This window comes from Tribolium castaneum, chromosome 7 (genome assembly GCF_031307605.1).
Source record: "Tribolium castaneum strain GA2 chromosome 7, icTriCast1.1, whole genome shotgun sequence".
NCBI classification, from domain to species: Eukaryota; Metazoa; Arthropoda; class Insecta; order Coleoptera; family Tenebrionidae; genus Tribolium; species Tribolium castaneum.
Genome location: NC_087400.1, coordinates 1206586 through 1224424, shown reverse-complemented (window position 1 = coordinate 1224424; position 17839 = coordinate 1206586). Strand labels below are relative to the sequence as shown.

At 33.5% G+C, this 17839-nt stretch overlaps 4 protein-coding genes and 1 long non-coding RNA gene across 8 annotated transcripts; 3 read left to right on the top strand and 2 right to left on the bottom strand.

Annotated features, from left to right (window-relative positions):
- Nucleotides 1-45: 45 nt before the first annotated feature.
- On the bottom strand, nucleotides 46-2102 carry LOC656689 (venom carboxylesterase-6). The gene is made up of 6 exons (XM_963198.4): nucleotides 1800-2102; nucleotides 1646-1751; nucleotides 871-1599; nucleotides 492-827; nucleotides 319-442; nucleotides 46-270 (listed from the first exon to the last, which is right to left on the bottom strand). Exons 1-6 carry the CDS (start codon nucleotides 1980-1982, stop codon nucleotides 84-86), a joined length of 1665 nt encoding a protein of 554 aa, XP_968291.1. The 5' UTR covers nucleotides 1983-2102; the 3' UTR covers nucleotides 46-83.
- A 122-nt stretch (nucleotides 2103-2224) lies between these two features.
- On the top strand, nucleotides 2225-4263 carry LOC656604 (venom carboxylesterase-6). The gene is made up of 4 exons (XM_963122.4): nucleotides 2225-2470; nucleotides 2545-2650; nucleotides 2706-3891; nucleotides 3939-4263. The coding sequence occupies exons 1-4, from the start codon at nucleotides 2276-2278 to the stop codon at nucleotides 4123-4125; spliced, it is 1674 nt and encodes a 557-aa protein (XP_968215.1). The 5' UTR covers nucleotides 2225-2275; the 3' UTR covers nucleotides 4126-4263.
- Nucleotides 4264-4462: 199 nt separating this feature from the next.
- Est3 (esterase-like) lies at nucleotides 4463-6434 on the top strand. The gene is made up of 5 exons (NM_001039446.2): nucleotides 4463-4636; nucleotides 4678-4783; nucleotides 4827-5006; nucleotides 5055-6042; nucleotides 6263-6434. Exons 1-5 carry the CDS (start codon nucleotides 4463-4465, stop codon nucleotides 6432-6434), a joined length of 1620 nt encoding a protein of 539 aa, NP_001034535.2.
- Nucleotides 6435-8146: 1712 nt separating this feature from the next.
- LOC135266695 (uncharacterized) lies at nucleotides 8147-9736 on the top strand. Its single transcript, XR_010334840.1, has 2 exons — nucleotides 8147-8919; nucleotides 8967-9736. It is a non-coding gene; the product is annotated as an uncharacterized LOC135266695 (long non-coding RNA).
- LOC103315116 (uncharacterized) lies at nucleotides 9248-17267 on the bottom strand. 4 transcript variants are annotated; one of them, XM_064357863.1, is made up of 5 exons: nucleotides 17139-17265; nucleotides 11499-11554; nucleotides 10377-11281; nucleotides 9818-10331; nucleotides 9248-9724 (listed from the first exon to the last, which is right to left on the bottom strand). In XM_064357863.1, the coding sequence occupies exons 2-5, from the start codon at nucleotides 11529-11531 to the stop codon at nucleotides 9341-9343; spliced, it is 1836 nt and encodes a 611-aa protein (XP_064213933.1). In that variant the 5' UTR covers nucleotides 11532-11554; nucleotides 17139-17265; the 3' UTR covers nucleotides 9248-9340. The 4 variants fall into 4 exon arrangements, with proteins under 4 accessions (XP_064213933.1, XP_064213934.1, XP_064213932.1 ...); XM_064357864.1 differs by having other exon boundaries at nucleotides 9818-10328; XM_064357862.1 differs by having other exon boundaries at nucleotides 9818-11281; nucleotides 17139-17264.
- Between the last annotated feature and the right edge of the window lie 572 nt (nucleotides 17268-17839).

The window sequence follows — 17839 nt, the reverse complement described above, 5'->3', positions numbered from 1 at the left end:
CTTTCGACGTTTTATTATGACGTCTAATGACTTTGCAAACCAAAAAACAATTGTATTATTTTTATTGAAAATAAAATTTTAATCTACAGTTCGTCTTTTCTGTTTTCAAAAAGTTTTTCGTTCTCCATCAACGGCAAACTTCGCCAAAAATCGCCATTTTTAAACTTGGACTCGACTAGGGATAAGTCGTTCGGACCTGCGATTTTTAACTGAATTATCGAGTCGGTACTTCTCGAAACTGGGGGCCATTCAAGTGGTACTTTAGGTACTCTGAAACATTTTGTCAGAAAAAACCTAATTTTAGTGTAACTCAAGTACCCATTTTTGGCAAAAGAGGTGAAAATATCAACTAGGAGTTCGACCACCTTTTGGTCATTTTCGGTACTTGCTGTGTCAACACTAGTTTTGAAAACATAAGCTGTATCGTCACCATGTGCAGCTCCTGAAACCAAATTTCTCATTTCCGGGTTATTTAGGTAGTACCAAATTACCGAAATTTTTGTTGGTACCAGTGCGACTTTCGGAGCGACTGTGGGCCCCCCGGTACTCGAAAAAGTACGAATAAAGGGGTGACTTCATCAGTGGTGCTTGCATTCGGATTGTGTTATAAACCCCATCGACAAAAACCCGATCTGTGGTTATTTTGACAAAGTCCATGAAAGTACTCCTTGAAACTTTCTTATCACCAAGGTAGTACTTTCGTATTTTTTGACTGACTTCGTCTCGCAACTGGGACTCAACAGTGTTGTTATAATCCAAAATAAAGGGTACTATCTCGTTCCAACGCCTGTCAATATCTTCCAAGTACTGCTCATCGATGTAAAAATCTACAAAAAGTTTTTGGAAAAGTTTGGGCAAAAATGGTAGTACCTGAAGCTGGGTACAACCCTTCTGAACTCGTATAAGACGCCAACCAAGGCAAATCCGTGAATTTCCCCTCCTTGATTAAAATATAAGGATGTTGGGGTAGTACCGGGTCTTGGGCCCACGAGTCCACAACTGGGCCAAACGGCGTGTAGGGGTTGTACAACCAAGGCTGGAACTCCTTCACTGCTTCGACAATCTGTCGCCCAGGCCGCCATTTCAAACACTCCACCATCTTGTCGCTACTTTCGGTACTACACCCCAGCAAAGCTGCCAATTTTTTGGCTTTTTCGAGCGGTTTTTCGGTCAGTACCCACTGGTTGAGCATGGTACCACTTTGGGAAATCCCCCGGTGGTACAACCCGCGCGATTTGGGCGACAAGTAGTGGAAATGTACACTTGCCCCCCCAGCTGACATTCCCGAAATTGTGACCGAATCAGGGTTACCACCAAAGTACCGAATGTACTTTTTGACAAATTGGAGGGCGAAAATTTGGTCCTTTAACCCGTTGTTTCCGGGTGCCACTTCGTCTTCAGTACACAAAAAGCCCAAAGGGCCTAATCTATAGTTCACACTGACGTAAACTACGTCCCGGTCCAGTAAGTACTCAGGGCCTTGGAAACCGGCATAATTAAACATAAAACAGCCCCCATGTATGAAAAAAATCACGTCCAAGTTGGCTTTAGGGTCAATATTGGGGCTATAAATGTTCAAATAAAGACAATCCTCATCGCCTAAAAGCGTGACTTAGATATGGTACAACTCATTGGTACTACCTACCAATGACGAAGTCGCCCCCTGGTGGCGTGTACTGGAAGTTTTGCATACATTTGTACAAAGTTTTGGCTTGCCATACCCCTTGCCAGGGTTTTGGTGGTACCGGTTCCTAAAATAGTACCATGAGGGTTACTAAACTAGTCATGGTACCACTTACCCGGAAACGGTACTTGCCGACAGGTGGTCTTGCATATGGTACTCCCTCGAACTTGTGAAAAGTACGGCCTTTGAGGCTAGTACCATGGGTACCTTCAAGTTGCCCTAAATCGGGTAGTGTGACTTGGGGCAAATTTGCACCCACAAGGGTGGTACCTAAGACCAGTAAAACGACCAGTAACATGACTTCACTAATACTAATGGTTACGCAAGACGACGAATTTTATAAGACAGCTGATAAGTGGTACCATGACTTTGCGCTTGTAGGAGCACAAGTCTTATCAGTGCTAACACTTGAGAAATCGTTGATTTTGTAGTTAAATATTTATCAATGGTTTCATAAATATTTATCAGACGATTAAAATATTTGCAATCATAATGAGACAAAAAGTACTTATCATTATAATCACTATCAAAACAAAAAACATCGGAATTATATTTAGTTGACCTCAAACATTATTCAAGCGTCTTGAAAACATGAAGTTAATTTTGTTCCTAATAGTGCTAATTAAAAGCGATTTGGTGGTACTTGGTACCACTGAGCCACAAGTGGTACTACCAACTTTGGGAGTACTCCAAGGAGGTTTTAAAACAAGTCTCAAAGGTCGTACGTTTTATTCGTTTGAAGGAGTACCTTATGCAAGGCCACCGGTCGGAAAGTACCGTTTCCGGGTAAGTGTTTGGGTTCATGCAAAATAAATATCTCTAGTTTTTTACATAACTAGAAATATTTATTTTTGTGACAGGAACCAGTACCACCGAAACCTTGGCATGGCATATGGGAGGCCAAAACCATCCACAAGTGTATGCAGTACTACCAATATACACCCCCTGGGGGTGATTTCGTAATTGGTACTACTTTGGTGTTTTTATTGTTGGTACTTTTCTCAGTACTTAATAATTATAGGCGATGAGGATTGTCTCTACTTGAACATTTACACCCCAAAGTTGGACACTAAGGCCAATTTGGACGTCATAGTGTACATCCATGGGGGCGCCTTTATGTTCAACTGGGGCGGCATCCAAGGGCCGGAGTACCTCCTAGACAAGGATGTAGTTTACGTGAATTTGAACTACCGTTTAGGACCTTTGGGTTTTTTGAGTACTGAAAATGACCTAATTCCGGGAAACAACGGTTTGAAAGACCAGATTTTGGCCTTGGAATGGGTCCAAAACCATATAGTCCATTTCGGGGGAAACCCAAATTCTGTGACTTTGGTTGGTATGTCAGCAGGGGGTGCTAGTGTTCATTTTCACTACTTATCGCCCAAGTCGCGTGGTTTGTTCCATCGAGGCATGTCACAAAGTGGTACCATGCTCAATGCCTGGGTACTAATGGAACAACCAATGGAAAAAACCCAGAAATTGGCCATTCTTTTGGGGTGTCCCAGTGATGGTAAGCCAATGGTTGAGTGTTTGAAACGAAGGCCGGGCCGACAAATTGTGGAAATGGTCAAGTACTACCAACCATGGTTGTATAACCCGTTTAGTCCATTCGGTGTTGTGGTGGATTCGTGGTCGAAAGACCCAGTCTTGCCCGACCACCCTTACAGTTTGATAAAAAACAAACAGTTGGTTGATTTGCCCTGGATTACGTCTTACACGAGTTCTGAAGGGTTGTACCCAGCATCCGACTTCTATATCCAGGAGCAGTACCTTAACGAAATTGACACCAAGTGGAATCAACTTTTACCATTCATTCTGGACTACAATTATACACTTGACCCCAAAAAACACGATGAGATTAGCCAAAAAATTCGGAGGTACTACCTTGGGGAGAAAACAGTCAACCGGGACAATTTCCTCGACTTTGTCCGAATTTTAACCGATCGTTTGTTCGTCTACGACATCCAGAAAACGGTATTTTTGCAAAACCAAGTCACAAAATCGCCGATTTTTTTGTACTACTTTACGTACAGAGGTGCTCATAGTAAGTCTGAAGGACGTTCGGGTACTAGTAAAGACTTAGGCGCCGCCCACGGCGATGATACTAGCTATATTTTCAAAACAAAAGTTGATACTACTAGTACTAGGCAAGACCGGGAAATGGTCGAGTTGTTTGTTGAAATGTTGGCCTCATTTGCCAAATCAGGGTGAGTATTAAGTTCGGTACAACAGTAGGTACCACTGGTTTTTGTAGGGTACCACGAGTACCAATCGCCTGGCCACAAGTACCTCAAACTATTAGTCAACTGACTTATCTAAAAATTGCTTCCCCGGATAATCTCACGTTGGAAACGTCGGTACTTGGTAGTACCCAGTTTTGGGATTCGTTGCCAATTGAAGAAAACGAGAAGCTGCTCCATGGTGTCAAAGATGAATTGTGAAATGGCTTGCCAAATAAATAATTATTTATTCTGAATGTATAATTACAAAAGTACTATAATAAGTACCTTGGTACTTGGCAAATTGTCAAGTTATTTGTTGAAATTATTGAATAAATAAATAGTTTCTTTATTCCTCTACTGCAAAGATTCCCCTCTGATTTCACACTGAATATCAGCCTTTGGTAACAGTAGGTAGTACTTACCTAAATTTGGAATTCGCTATCAGCCAAAAAAACGAATTTACTCTTTGGAATCTGATTTTTCTAACTAAAAGAACAACATGTTTGTTGCATTCTTGTTTGATAAATGACCCAAACTTAGCTCAGTCTTAACCAAAATGCGCCTGGTACTACTTGCGATATTCCTGACTGCTTGTCAGGCGGAACTAATCGTCGAATTGCCCAATTTGGGTAAAGTTGAAGGTCGGCTAACCACCATGAATGGGCTAAAAGTCCACCGGTTTGCGGGAATACCATATGCCCAACCACCGGTTGGAGAAAACCGATTTGAGGTAAGTGGTACCACTTAGAATCACTTTTGACTGGGGTTTAGGCACCCAAACCGGTGGAACCATGGGATGGTGTTTGGAAACCTGATACCACTTACAGATGTATGCAGTTTACCAGACTCCCACATATGGACGAAGACCATGTGATTGGTAAGTGGTACCAGGGAGCGGCGGTACTTTCATGGGTTTGTAGGTGAGGAGGATTGTCTTTATTTGACCGTTTACACGGCCCACTTGAATGCTAGTTTTGATGTGGTTGTGTACATTCATGGTGGTGATTTCGCGACTGGTTATGCCAGTGTTTACGAACCTGACTATTTTATAGACAAAAATATAGTTTTCGTAAACTTGAATTATAGATTAGGGCCGTTAGGTTGGTACCACCAAATCAAATGATGAGATAATACAATCGTACCACTAGGTTTTTTGAGTACTGAGGATGACGTAGTACCTGGCAATAATGGGCTCAAAGACCAAATCCTGGCCTTAAAATTCATCAAAAAATATATCCAACATTTCGGTGGTACTCCTGACTCGATCACACTTTTCGGAGATGGTACCAGTGTTAACTTCCATTACTTATCGCCACAATCCCGTGGCTTGTTCCACCGTGGTTGGTCCATGAGTGGTACCATGTTAGTACCATGGGCCCTAATGGAGCAACCTTTGGCCCAAACGAAAAAACTCGCCACTATCGTGGGTTGTGGTACCGATGAGACAATGATCAAGTGTTTGAAAAGTAGACCAGCCAGGCAAATTGCCTTGACAGTACCACGGTACCAAGCTTGGTGGTACCTGTCATTTGCCCAATTCGGGCCCGTGATTGACTCCTGGGCCACTCAACCGGTACTACCAACCCATCCCTACCAAATCATCAAAAATCAACAAGTCTATGACGTCCCTTGGATCGCCTCTTTTACAAAATCGGAAGGGTTGTACCATTTAGACGAAGTCTACAATAATCAACTTTTGACAAAGCTTGACGACAACTGGAATAAGTACATTCCAGCTATTTTGTACTATAATTACACCGTGGATCGGGATTTGCAAGATGAGGTGAGTCAGAAGATTAGGAAGTACTACCTTGGAGAGAAGAAATTGTCAAAGAAGACGTTTCGGGAGTTGGTGGCGATGTTTTCAGACCGGATTTTTATCAACGATATCGTCAAAACCGCCAAACTGATGGCAAAGTCAATGAAATCCCCTACCTATGCCTTGAAATTTGAATACAGGAGTATGAATAGTTGGTTCGAGCATGAAACAGAGAGTGGGAGGAATTTTGGAGCAGCTCATGCTGATGACGTCCCTTATATTTTCAACATGGGACTTTTTGATACAAGCAGAAACCACCGAGACAGAGCTATGATTAAAATTTTTGTCGATTTGTTAACATCGTTTAGTGACTCGAGGTAATAACATTCTTGCCGTTTAATTAAAATAAATTAAAAAAAATATTTATAAAATCTTATAAATAAAATCTTCAATTTTTAATTTATTTTTTAAAGTTTGATGAAATTTGTTTTAATTTCAAATTTATTCTGTCAAAGAAAAAATATTGTAATCAACTCGTGTGTTAATGGGCGATTAAAAAATATATTTTTTTTATGTTTTTAACGTTTTTGGTTCCAGCATTCCAAAAGTAAAAAAAATAGAGTGGCCACAAGTACCAAAAAATGCCACAGACGACTTGACCTATCTAAGAATTGGAGCCCCGTCTGACGTAACTGTGGAAACGTCAATTCGAAGCACTGCCTCTTTTTGGGATTCGCTACCAATTAAAGAAAATGAAAAATTACCCTAATTATTAAATAAATCGTACAAAAATTACTTATTCTTTTGTAGTTAGTCTCGATAAAAGTCGGATAAAAGTGATAAAAATGTTATCTGAAAATAGAAATCTCGTGTTATTTATGATAACTGACAGTAAAATTTCTTAGGTAGTAAATTAATTTTATTCTTAATTACAATGTTGAAAAGTGAGCTTTCACTTGCTGTTATTACAATGGTTTAAATATTTCAAATAACTGCCACTGCAACTTCAGTTAATTGATTGGACACAGACAATTAACAACCTATTTCAGTGGGTAATTGTTAAATTAAGTAAAATTATTTATTACTTGGATAATTGGTGTGAGTCAGCATTATTTTATTTGAGAATAAGTATGTACTAAAAAATATGAATTCAGTTAAATATTATAAAAACTATTCATCAAAACGTATTGGAATTTGGTATATGCGTTAAATGATTTAAATTCTATCGTCTCAGACGTTTATCAAATTTCTGTCTTCATTTGTTTTGGAAAAACAAGGCTAACATGATTTTTTTAATGGTAAAAAGGGTCAAATTTAATATTAAAAAAAGCCTTTTATGATTTAACACTTATAATTATCGAACTAATAAAATTTTGTTAGCTTTCGAAATGTTGTCTTTGCCACCTGAACTGTTACCAAAAATAAGTAAAATAATTGTTAAAATAACTCCATAATATCCATACTTATTATTATCATCGATTCTGTTATATTTAGGTACTTTGAATTTAATTAGAGAATAATATACTTGTATGTAATTATATTATCAAGTTATTATCTAACCAAGTTTCAGTGAATGTGTGTAGAACAAAAGAATTATCTAGATTTATCTACAGGCTGCTCAAAAACTGGCGCACCAACGCAGTGGTACGTTGTTGAGAAGCACGTGTAGATCACGGGAAAAATGTTAAAAAAATTCCTAAAGTCATATTTTAAAAAATCTTGAGCTACAAACTTATTGTGTTAACTTCTTTAGTTATCATTATTTTTTTATATTTCTATGTTTCATACCAGGTAATCGTTCCGTAACAAAACGATGAATAATTATTTTTACTATCAGATTTTAGCAGTTTTTTTAATTAAAAAAAATTAAAATTCATCCAAAAAATCACAATGTGTAGATGTGCCAACACTGGGAATTATTTCCTAGGAAACCGTTTCAAAAATAATTTATTTTTATTGTTGATCAAATTCTATTGCGATCATGACTGTTAGACAACGTTGCCACATATCATTTATCTAAAATTAGTTATTTATCAATAACTTTAATTCAAAGAATTTTTTTACTATTTTTACCTTTATATGTAACCAGTTCTCTACCACACACCAATGAGTTGGTGCGCCAGTTTTTGAGCACGCTGTATACTGACTGTTTAAATTTAAAGATCTACCTTTTTAATGAAAATAGCAACAGCGGATTTGCATTTTTTTTATTGAAATAGGGCACAAAAGTAGACTTTATAGTTATAGTAAGTTATAGTTATAACTAATGGACCCAGAAACCCAGAAATTAAGAAAAATTTTTTTGCTTAAGATTATTAGAAACCATTTACAAATTTCATTATGTAAGTAATTTAGTTTTGATAAAAAGAATGTTGTTTGCGCTTTGCATTGATCTGAGACACTTTTATTTTTGTATATATATATATATATATATATATATATATATATACAAAATATATATATATATAAAGAGCCATTAAGTTAATTTGCAACTAACAAATTAGCAAATTTGATTTGATTTGCGTTGTTAACTTTTAACAACGAATTAAATTTTAACAAACCATTTTATAAACGGGCCCCAAACGTTATATTAAATAATCACACTAACAAGAAGTAATAAATAATAATTAACACGAAAGTATTGATGTACGATATAAAATAATTGAGAAATTTTTTATTCAGTAATTTGTTAAAATCGGGTAATTAATTATGAAGTCGCAATTTATGGCACTTTTTACACATTTCTAAAAAAATTATTGATGAAACTAATTTTTATCGAGGATTAATTTTTTATTCGTTTTCACTTTTGTTAGCTCTTTTGTCACAACTAATAATAATAGACAAAAGTCTTGTATCACTCAAGGATGAAATATCACGGGATTAAACTATTGAAGCTGGATTTTAACCACTAAACAAATATTTGAAGACGTAATCCGTTAAAACACTGGATTAAAAGAGAATTAGGACAAATTCAATTCAATTTTATCTATCTAATCAGCAGATTAGACTGTTGTTTATCCACCACGTTTATAAAAGAGATTCTGCTCTCGATACCTCAGTAGATATCGCAATGAAAGTGCCAGTACTGATAGTACTAGCCCTCGTGGGCTTGTCTAGTGCCAAATACGAGGGCTCAACAATCTTGAGTTTAGCATTGAAATCGAAAATGTTGGAACCGCCATTCAGGCTGAAAAACACTACCACAAATCGAGACAAGCTTTAGGTTTGGGAAAAATTACTTACGCCACGTTGAGGTAACACTTGGAAAAAATAACTCCCGTTTTTAGTTATTGTTTTAAAGATTAATGCTTATTTGGCCCAACTGGCTAAAGACTACCCCGACACTGTCACTCTAGAAACAATCGGACAGTCGTACGAAAAACATTCCCCGACTACAATCCGATCTATTCTTACAGCATCTCCTCTTTCACGACAGCTTATACCGTTTATAGGTATGTGTCTATCGAGGAGAATCATCGGCACGACCATCAATCCTGAATTCGTCTTCGACTCATGAGCCTTTGGCCTTTGGCGAATCAACAGGACAGTAAAATTAGCTGAACTTGGTGAACAAACCAAGCATTTGGAAATTTAATTATTAATTTTATTATTAACACCATAAACAAATCATTAGCAGAATAATAAAATAAGTATTAATTTTTTTAACATAATAAATTATAATAGTGTATCACTACAGACAGATTTACTTATTCCTTCAGTTCCAACTTGATATGTTATAAAAACTTTCTTCTCCTCTGGCTCGAATGTCAAACCAGCGTAAATCTTTTTTGAAATGTGTTTATAGTCAGGTTCATCAAATTTAGTGTAATATTGCTTCTCAAAAATTTGTTGTAAAGCTTCATTTGCAGACTTGGAATACATTTTGTATTCAAAAATGATTCCAACGTTCTTACTGATTATCACCACATCTAGGGTATTGGCTATCCCTGGTCCTTTTCTTTTTTTCTTGATCTGGACCTCACTGTGTGTTTCGAAGTATCTGGAGTTATATGTCAGAGTATACAAGATGTGATGAAGTTCTTTTTCGTTCATGATCCCCTGTGATTCAGAGAGTAATACTAATACGGCGTTTGCAAGTTCAACAAATGCCCTCTCACTTGTACTTTGTAATAGTAATTTCAGAGCACTTACATAATTTTTAACAGATCTAGCGGTCAAGTGGAATTTATGTATAACTGCCAGTGCTTCACTATAGCAAAGGTTGCGGACATGTTGCTTAATTTCAAAATTAGGTATTTTTAAAACACAAGATGTCGAGTCATTTTCAAAATCAGCCCATTCTTCTATATCTTCATCTTCGGTGTTTGTTTCAATTTCATCTGTTTTCTTATCAATTGACAATATATTAAAGTAACCAGAATCAGCCAAGAATTGCAAAAATAACTCCACATTTTCCTCCGATATTTCATCAAACTGCAAACAAATAAGTTCCTTTAGACTCGTTAGATGATCGACATTCACCGATTTAACTGTTCTTATCTTAACTTCACCATTAGAAATAAGTTCCTCAATTTTTTCTCGAACTGAAGGTTCCGCAAACAGCTTCCCCAGATTTCTTACATGACCTGTATCAATCCAGAAAGAGGAATATTTGAGCCTACCGGTTCTATAAACCCTTTCCAAAAGCTTCAAGACTGACCAGCTACTGAATATTTTCAATGGGCTATTAGATACCATATATCCATCATACCATTTCGTAATTATTTTGAATGTTACTTTCCCACAAGCAGCTTTAACTTCTGGAAGCTCAAGTAGCTGCTTTACCTCCTCATCCGTAAATCCTAAGTACGGTGCGTATCGAAGATCACTTAGGAACGGATAATGTTTTATAACTCTTGTTGCATCCCCTGAGAAGGCTCCGGCCAACCGAACACAAGCAAAAATTAATGAGCGTTTTATGAAATCATTGAATTTTAGCGTATTAGCCATGAAATCTTTTAAAAAATCATTAATTAATCCAATGTCATCTTTATTCGGACAAGACTCGAATACCAGGCCTACCGCAGGAGCATCGTACTCATCGATGAGTACGAAAACATCTTCCTCATAATGTGTATGTAATACTTCTGATAAAAAGTTTAAGCTATGTTTCAAATCAGCTTCCCTTAACATGATGCACTTTTCTCTATCGCAAAATTTTTCAAAACTTGCTATTTTTAAGTTAGAAATGTTCAACTTGTCGCTTGCCCAGGCTAAAGTACCATCATCAGTCTTCTTCACCAGGTATGAATGTTCTCTGAATGTATAATTTATAGCCAACGCCAATTGTTGCTTAACTTCAGCAAAACTGCTACCACGAACACTCCCGAGATCAATATGTATCACAGGATGAAGTTTGCAGTGCTTTGAAAAAAATTGTGTTTCTTCAGTACAAATCTTTAGGTTCTCAAATAAACTTTTTTGTCCCAGTAGAAACTGCTTCAACATATCCATGAGGGTAGTTTTTCCAAAAGCTCTAGGCGCCGTTAGTAGTACTATTTCACTAGTATCACTTAAGAGACATTTGATAAACAAGGTCTTGTCCACAAAGGTAATTGTCTCTTTGATTGTGGCGAATTCATGACTTGCCAGTTCGCACAGCGACTTTTCTGAATCCTAAAAACAGAAAAAAATTACAACTCGTTACTAAATGCATTAGCATAGTTGTTATAAATAAACTGATTATTTTTGTGGTTTTTAAATTGAAAGTTTCTGAAAATTATATTATATGTACTTATTATTACTAATAATAAATTATTGCCACCGTTAATTTCTAATACAGGAGAGTTTTACTAATGATTGTGAATTCCACCAATAAACCTGACTGACTCACCTTAGAATCATTTAGAGAAGAACTCTCGTTCATTTTTACTTTGGTTCGGCTACAATCTGTAATACAAATAAGCATATAAATAATTAAGTCTTTTGTCAATGAGAGCAGTACACAAAAGAAAAGTACAGAAAAACCTCAACAGCAGCCTATTAAAGTGTTGTATTTTGTTCTGAAATAAACAACTGTATTATTGTAAAGTGGAATTTTTTACTCGTCCTCTGAAGTTCCCCACACCCTAAAAGATAATGAAACAAAAAGGAACGAGCAAGGTCATTGCGTATCAATCTTTTACTCGCCAATTAAATTGCACAGATGGAAAGACATCGCGCAGACCACTAGAAACAAACTGGTTGATACTAACTATGAAGTAAAACTTCCATCACCAGTGTTATTATTGCTAATTTTTTAATTCAACAAGATTAAATTAATAATCAAATTAAGAATTTTTTTCAGATTTGCTTGTAAATTTTAATTTTTAAACCTCGATGAACTTATAAATTGTGCAAAAAGTACTTTTTTTCACATTTAAATACCTGCTTGAATTACGATTTGTTTAATTGCTATTTCTTACATTGCTTGCAACAATAAGGTTTTATATTAATTTACACAATAAACCATATATTTGTTTATTATAATCCGAGTAGTATGAAATAAACTGCACAATAATTCTTTTTTTTCTATATCAACATTTTTTTAAATTACAGAAATATTCACTACTATGTTGGAAAATACAACGTTCAGTATCTAACGAGTAATACAAAAATTTCTACAATAAATTAAAAAATGACCAGTACTAGAGAAAACAAAATTGTAGCAGAATATTATACACCATTAAAAACAAGACAACCATCTGAACTCCAGCAATTTAAAAATAGTTACAAATCTTTTACTCAAGATAAAAAACTAAATATATATTTGCTATCGGATATCTCAATTCGACTGTAAATAAAAAACTAACAAAGACAGAATTTTGCAAATCTAAAAGTATTTCCAGAAATTCCCTCAATATGGGGCTAAATTCAGTTGGCATAAAGATTGCATGTAAAACGAGAACAAATGAGAACAAACGGGAACAATCCGGAACAAAAGAGAACAAATCGGAACAATTGGGAACAAAAGAGAGAAAAAGCAAAACAAAAAATAAAAAAATATTCGATAATGTAGAACACAAAGCAGGTAGTCGTAAACATATAAGTTTAGATGAAGAAGCAGATAAATTAATTAGTAAATCTTTAGAAACTTTTCAGTCATAAATGGACAAACTAGTTTCATACATTCCCAACGATGAGAAAGAAAAATGGAAAAAAGATTTAAAACCTATTATTACTGAAATAGACAGATTAGAAGATGGAGCAAAAATAGTTGGCTTCAAACAAGAAGTTGTAGATAAATATATTGCAAGAAAAGCAGCTAATTTATTCCTTGAACAATTAATTATGACTGATTGTGAGCTAGAGTCCGCTAATAATAAAATAGATGAATTGGAATATAAATTAGATAACTACAATAATTACGATCCTAAGAAGCTAGCAGAATTAAGAAGCAAAACAGTAGTAATACCATCAAACATCGATGATGTAAAGAAAAGAACTTTGAAAATATTTGAAAGGCATACAAAAAATATGAGAGCAATAAATGAAAAGAGTCAAAAATTGTAAATTAAATGGAAAGTACTGTATTCAAGAATTTAAATATATTCAATGAAGAATATCCAAAATTCCGAAAAAAGTTTTCAAGTCTCATTCAACAAGTTAATAAATTAAAAATTATTATTTTTGTTCTTATGTTTATTATCGTAATTGTAATTATTGTTTTCTTAATTTCAACACTAATAAAAAATAGCGATTATGTTATGTTATATTATGATGATACTAATACGTGTCCATAAGCTAATGTATCTGTAGAATTAGATAAAAGGTATCTTTTATCATCTTTCCATTTTTCTTTACTTCTTCAGTAAATATATCATGTTTATGACTCCTGATCACTTTCTGCCTATGAAAGTATTCTTTTTGATTAAGCAATTAAGCAATTTTTGTAATCTTCAAAACTTATTTCTTTCTTCAATACTGCTTTTTTGATACCTTTTAATTTTTTCGAAACAGACGTTTCAGTTCTGTAACTGTACATTTTTGACCTTAAACCTATGCATTCTAATATCTTAATACCATTCAATTCATCTTTGAACTTCCCTATTACTTTCTTATTTTTATCCGAATATAATGGATGATCCTTTGGATAATCAGCTGTATCAAAATAGTCGGGATTGTTTTTCATAAATTCATAGAAACCGGCATTTTTAATTACATTGTAATGGAAGTTATACATTAACAATTTCGATAAATCTAATACAGCTTGTCCAATATAAATTGGTTTATTAAACAATACTTTTGTTTTAAAATTGTGAACTGCTGCCAGGTGTTTGCTAAATATAGTTCTGTGTTTAAAATTAGGTTTGTTTATCGCTTTTTGTAATTTTTCTTCATCACAATATAATTTAATATTTTGTTGGTTTCTAACAGATTGCATAGACTTACCATATGGGGCATTAACCATTAATTTCCAGAAATCTTTTTTTTATGGAGGTGCATTCGGGTGCTTTTGATATATTTTCCACATATTTTCCTAACTCTCTTTTTCCTTGGTTCAGCAAATAAATCATCATCAAATGAAAATATTTCTGAATTCGCTTCGCTCACGAGGACTCTGTCCGAATTCCGCAAAGGAGGCATAACTGATTTTTTGCCGTTTTTTATTTCCTTATGTAATTGCTCTTCAGCTTTAATAATAGCTTTTATTAAGTCTGCTTTATTATATTTTCTAATATATTTGATGTCTAATGATTTTGCAATATTAAACAGTTCAGATAAACGAAGATTACTTAAGTTCCTTCGTTCCATTTATTATAGGAAAAAATCTAACAAACAATTTTTAGTAAATAAATAAATTCAATCCATTTTTATGCAAATCTGTTTTTATATGCCTTTTAAAATTAGTTCTAGTGTAATATCTACCACAATCACATAATAAACGAGTAGAATTAACTGCTTTTTTACATTGTTTACATGTTTTTGATATTTATTTCTATAGTTATAAAAATCATCTGGACATTTTAATTCCAAACAAATGGAGCAAAGACTTGTCATTTATTAGAAAATTTATTCATCAAAGACTTCAAGATTACGAAAGTGTATTTTAAGAAAATCTTATATTATATATACTTCTCATATCGTTTAACCTTTTCTGAAACATTTGTCGTGCTTCTTGGTCATCGTTATGTGAGCAATTCATTTAATTTATTACATTTTTTTCATAAGAAATTATCTATAAACAGTGCATGATAAAACACACTGTCCCTTTTGAGGTAAACTTGTGATAAGCCTCGAGATTCAAAAAAATATGTGTGGTATAGGGAGGAGGTGATCAATTTAATGTTTATTTAATTAATTGTCAAAAAAATAAATACTTGTAATAAAAGGGATCTAGTACAATATGCGAGGCAATATGGGACCTACGTATTATAAAAAATAAAATAAATAAAACTATTAGATGTAATTATATGATGAAGACAAATAACGTATGGAAAGAATTTTATCATCCAAGAAAGAAGAAGCGAAAAATTAAAAATTAAATTATTGACATAGATAATACTGTTACTTGAAAGTTTATGATCAAGACGTATTTTTCATATTAGACAATGATAATCAACCTTTGTTTAAAGGTAAAGATTTAGCAGAAATATTGGGTTATGAAAAATCAACAAATGCTATAAGTAAAGACGTAGGTAGGTGTTGATTTTAAGAGAAAATTGATAGTCGTATTTTTTTGGAAATATGTTGTTTTTGCAGAAAAAGAAAAATATTAATCACAAATAATTTGCTTCAATTCATGGGATTTATTGAAGAAATAAGCGATTTTAACAACTTTTTAAAGGACTAGGAAATCTCATACGAAGAAATAGATTATAAAAATGCTAAAGCAAATTTGTATAAATATATACAAAATGATATTTTAAAGAATTAATAATGATGTTGAATAACAATAAGGCAAAAAAAGTTAGGAAATATCATTTTAAATTAGAAGAATTGCTAGATAAATAGGAAACTAACGTTAACGAATATAATCTTTTAAGCAATACATAATTATAAAATTAATGCTAATCCATTAAACTTGTTGGACTTTATAAATAAAAATAACTACTCCTATAAAATTAATTTGAGTACGTGGTTGACCGATATATGGTTTACGTTATTTAAAAGAAAAATATAATAATAACAAATGATCTTTTATGCTTTATACAATATGGAATTTCAGTGGGGGGTGGCTATCCCCCACTGAATTTACGCGATATTAAGAAAGATTTAAAGAAAATTTTAGAAAACTATAAAATAGAATACCAAATAATAAATTATGATAAGATTAAAAATGAATTATCATATTATAAAAAATTGATAACAAAATATATTATAAATATTTCGCCAAATAGTTAATTTAAATAAAACAATATGGATTTTATTGAGTGTTCGTAATATTAAATCCCTAATAATAACATTAAATACAAAAACGGATCAAGAAATTAAAGAATATTATATTACTTTGGAAGAAATATTTTATTCATATTTGGAATACACTAAAAAGTTTTATTTGAATATAGGAGAATCACTCGAAAAGATAGTCAGATAAAGCAAATTGAAACGATAATTAGATGATTAAAAATATTATCAAGTTAACCAAAGAGCATATAATAAATAGTATAATAGTTTTATAGCAAAGATTCGGTAATAAACAATATAACAACAATTGTGGTAAAGACATGTTTTCATTATAATTTAATCGATGATGATAATGTAAACAGATAACTCATCTTTGATAACCTAAGCACAACAAATTGTGCTTCAAAAAATCCAACTTTTAGATTACTTCAATATATATATATTTTTTTTTGGAATGCAACTAACTTTGAGAGAAATTGTGTTGTTGATAGAATGAGTAGGTAAGTTTATTAATGGTCAAGCTTATTTGCCTGTAAAGTAGCTATTATAAAGTAACTGCGAAAGGCAATTAGTTAACTTTAACAAACTAGTTGAGTTTAATGAATAATTGGTATTCTGAATATAGGTATGCCTTTCTTCCGATAAATGAGATTATTCACTTACTTCCAAGTATAAAAAAAATACGGTCCTTTTTAAGAAGGAAAAACTACCTGCTCCCAGAAGGGGGGCGTCACGAGCGGTTAAGGATTGAGGGTTGCACATTTAACAGGAAAGTGAAAGTTGTACATTACAACAATAGAAACAACTTACAGTACGAGTCAGCGTTAAGCAGACATTTTCTCTGCGATATTTAAAAACCTTTACAAAAACTCAAATTCAGATAAGCAATTTTGCCTACCGTACAACACGTGTTACAACTTCCTAGTGATAACAGTATAATAAATATAATTCTTCTAGTTATTATGTAATTTCTGCCATGTTTTGGACGCGAAAACAATTGCAATATAAAAACCACGTGGTCGTGGGTCAGGATTCAGTTATTTGATTTTCTTTAATTTTAGACACAATCGTTGAAAATAAACATAATGTCAGACGAATTACATTTTACTTATAACATTTAATAAATATCAAGACAATCAAGACTTACCTGTTAATCGATGCACAACACGCTCACGACGCTCACACGCTGCTACAAGGTTTCAACTGTCAACCACAGAACAGTAAGGGTGAAGAAGTGATAATTCCCTAGTAAATCACTGGCAACACGAGAATCCAGCGCCTCTGGTGCTGAAGTGCGTTACTACCACGGTAAAGCGCCACGTTTGAATAAATTCCTTTTATATTGTTTTTTATTATTTTTATCTTACAAGTTTCATTGCAAATTGTTTAAAATAAAAAAATATATTTTCATTTTAAACAAAATGAAAACGTTTTACATTTATTTTAAACAAAATTTGCAATGAAACTTACTCATCATATAATCTATAATTGTTATATGACAAGTAATGTTTCTACCTTCAAAAATACTTGCGTAAATATTTTATTATCCCGTTAGTACACACTTTTAAAGCAGCCACGGGTTATATAGATTAAAATTATAACATTTCCTTTGTTATTGTTTACATCAGTCAGCTGTTTACTGTCATTTTCTAATCCTACCAATTTCAAAAATGTCCCTGTTATTAAAGCTCAAGGACCATAGAATGAGAGAGAGAACATTTTTTGTTCACATAGACGCTGAATATACGTATAAATGTCAGAAAATTCAAATTTTTTATGTCCAAATAGAAATGTCCCGGACTGTATCTATTTTAATAATAAACGAGTAAAATTGCAATATTAAACCCT

Coding starts and splice junctions, on each gene's coding strand:
- LOC656689 (XM_963198.4), bottom strand. CDS start 1,982: ATGTTACTGGTCGTTTTACTGGTCTTAGGTACCACCCTTGTGGGTGCA. Junction 828..870: donor AGGGTTGTACCCAGCTTCAG/GTACTACCATTT, acceptor AACTTTTTGTAG/ATTTTTACATCGATGAGCAG. Junction 443..491: donor TGGTACCAACAAAAATTTCG/GTAATTTGGTAC, acceptor ATTTGGTTTCAG/GAGCTGCACATGGTGACGAT.
- LOC656604 (XM_963122.4), top strand. CDS start 2,276: ATGAAGTTAATTTTGTTCCTAATAGTGCTAATTAAAAGCGATTTGGTG. Junction 2,471..2,544: donor TCGGAAAGTACCGTTTCCGG/GTAAGTGTTTGG, acceptor TTTTTGTGACAG/GAACCAGTACCACCGAAACC. Junction 3,892..3,938: donor GCCTCATTTGCCAAATCAGG/GTGAGTATTAAG, acceptor TGGTTTTTGTAG/GGTACCACGAGTACCAATCG.
- Est3 (NM_001039446.2), top strand. CDS start 4,463: ATGCGCCTGGTACTACTTGCGATATTCCTGACTGCTTGTCAGGCGGAA. Junction 4,637..4,677: donor TTGGAGAAAACCGATTTGAG/GTAAGTGGTACC, acceptor ACTGGGGTTTAG/GCACCCAAACCGGTGGAACC. Junction 6,043..6,262: donor ACATCGTTTAGTGACTCGAG/GTAATAACATTC, acceptor TTTTGGTTCCAG/CATTCCAAAAGTAAAAAAAA.
- LOC103315116 (XM_064357862.1), bottom strand. CDS start 11,531: ATGAACGAGAGTTCTTCTCTAAATGATTCTAAG. Junction 11,282..11,498: donor CTTCTCTAAATGATTCTAAG/GTGAGTCAGTCA, acceptor TTCTGTTTTTAG/GATTCAGAAAAGTCGCTGTG. Junction 9,725..9,817: donor CTAGATCTGTTAAAAATTAT/GTAAGTGCTCTG, acceptor TCTGAATCACAG/GGGATCATGAACGAAAAAGA.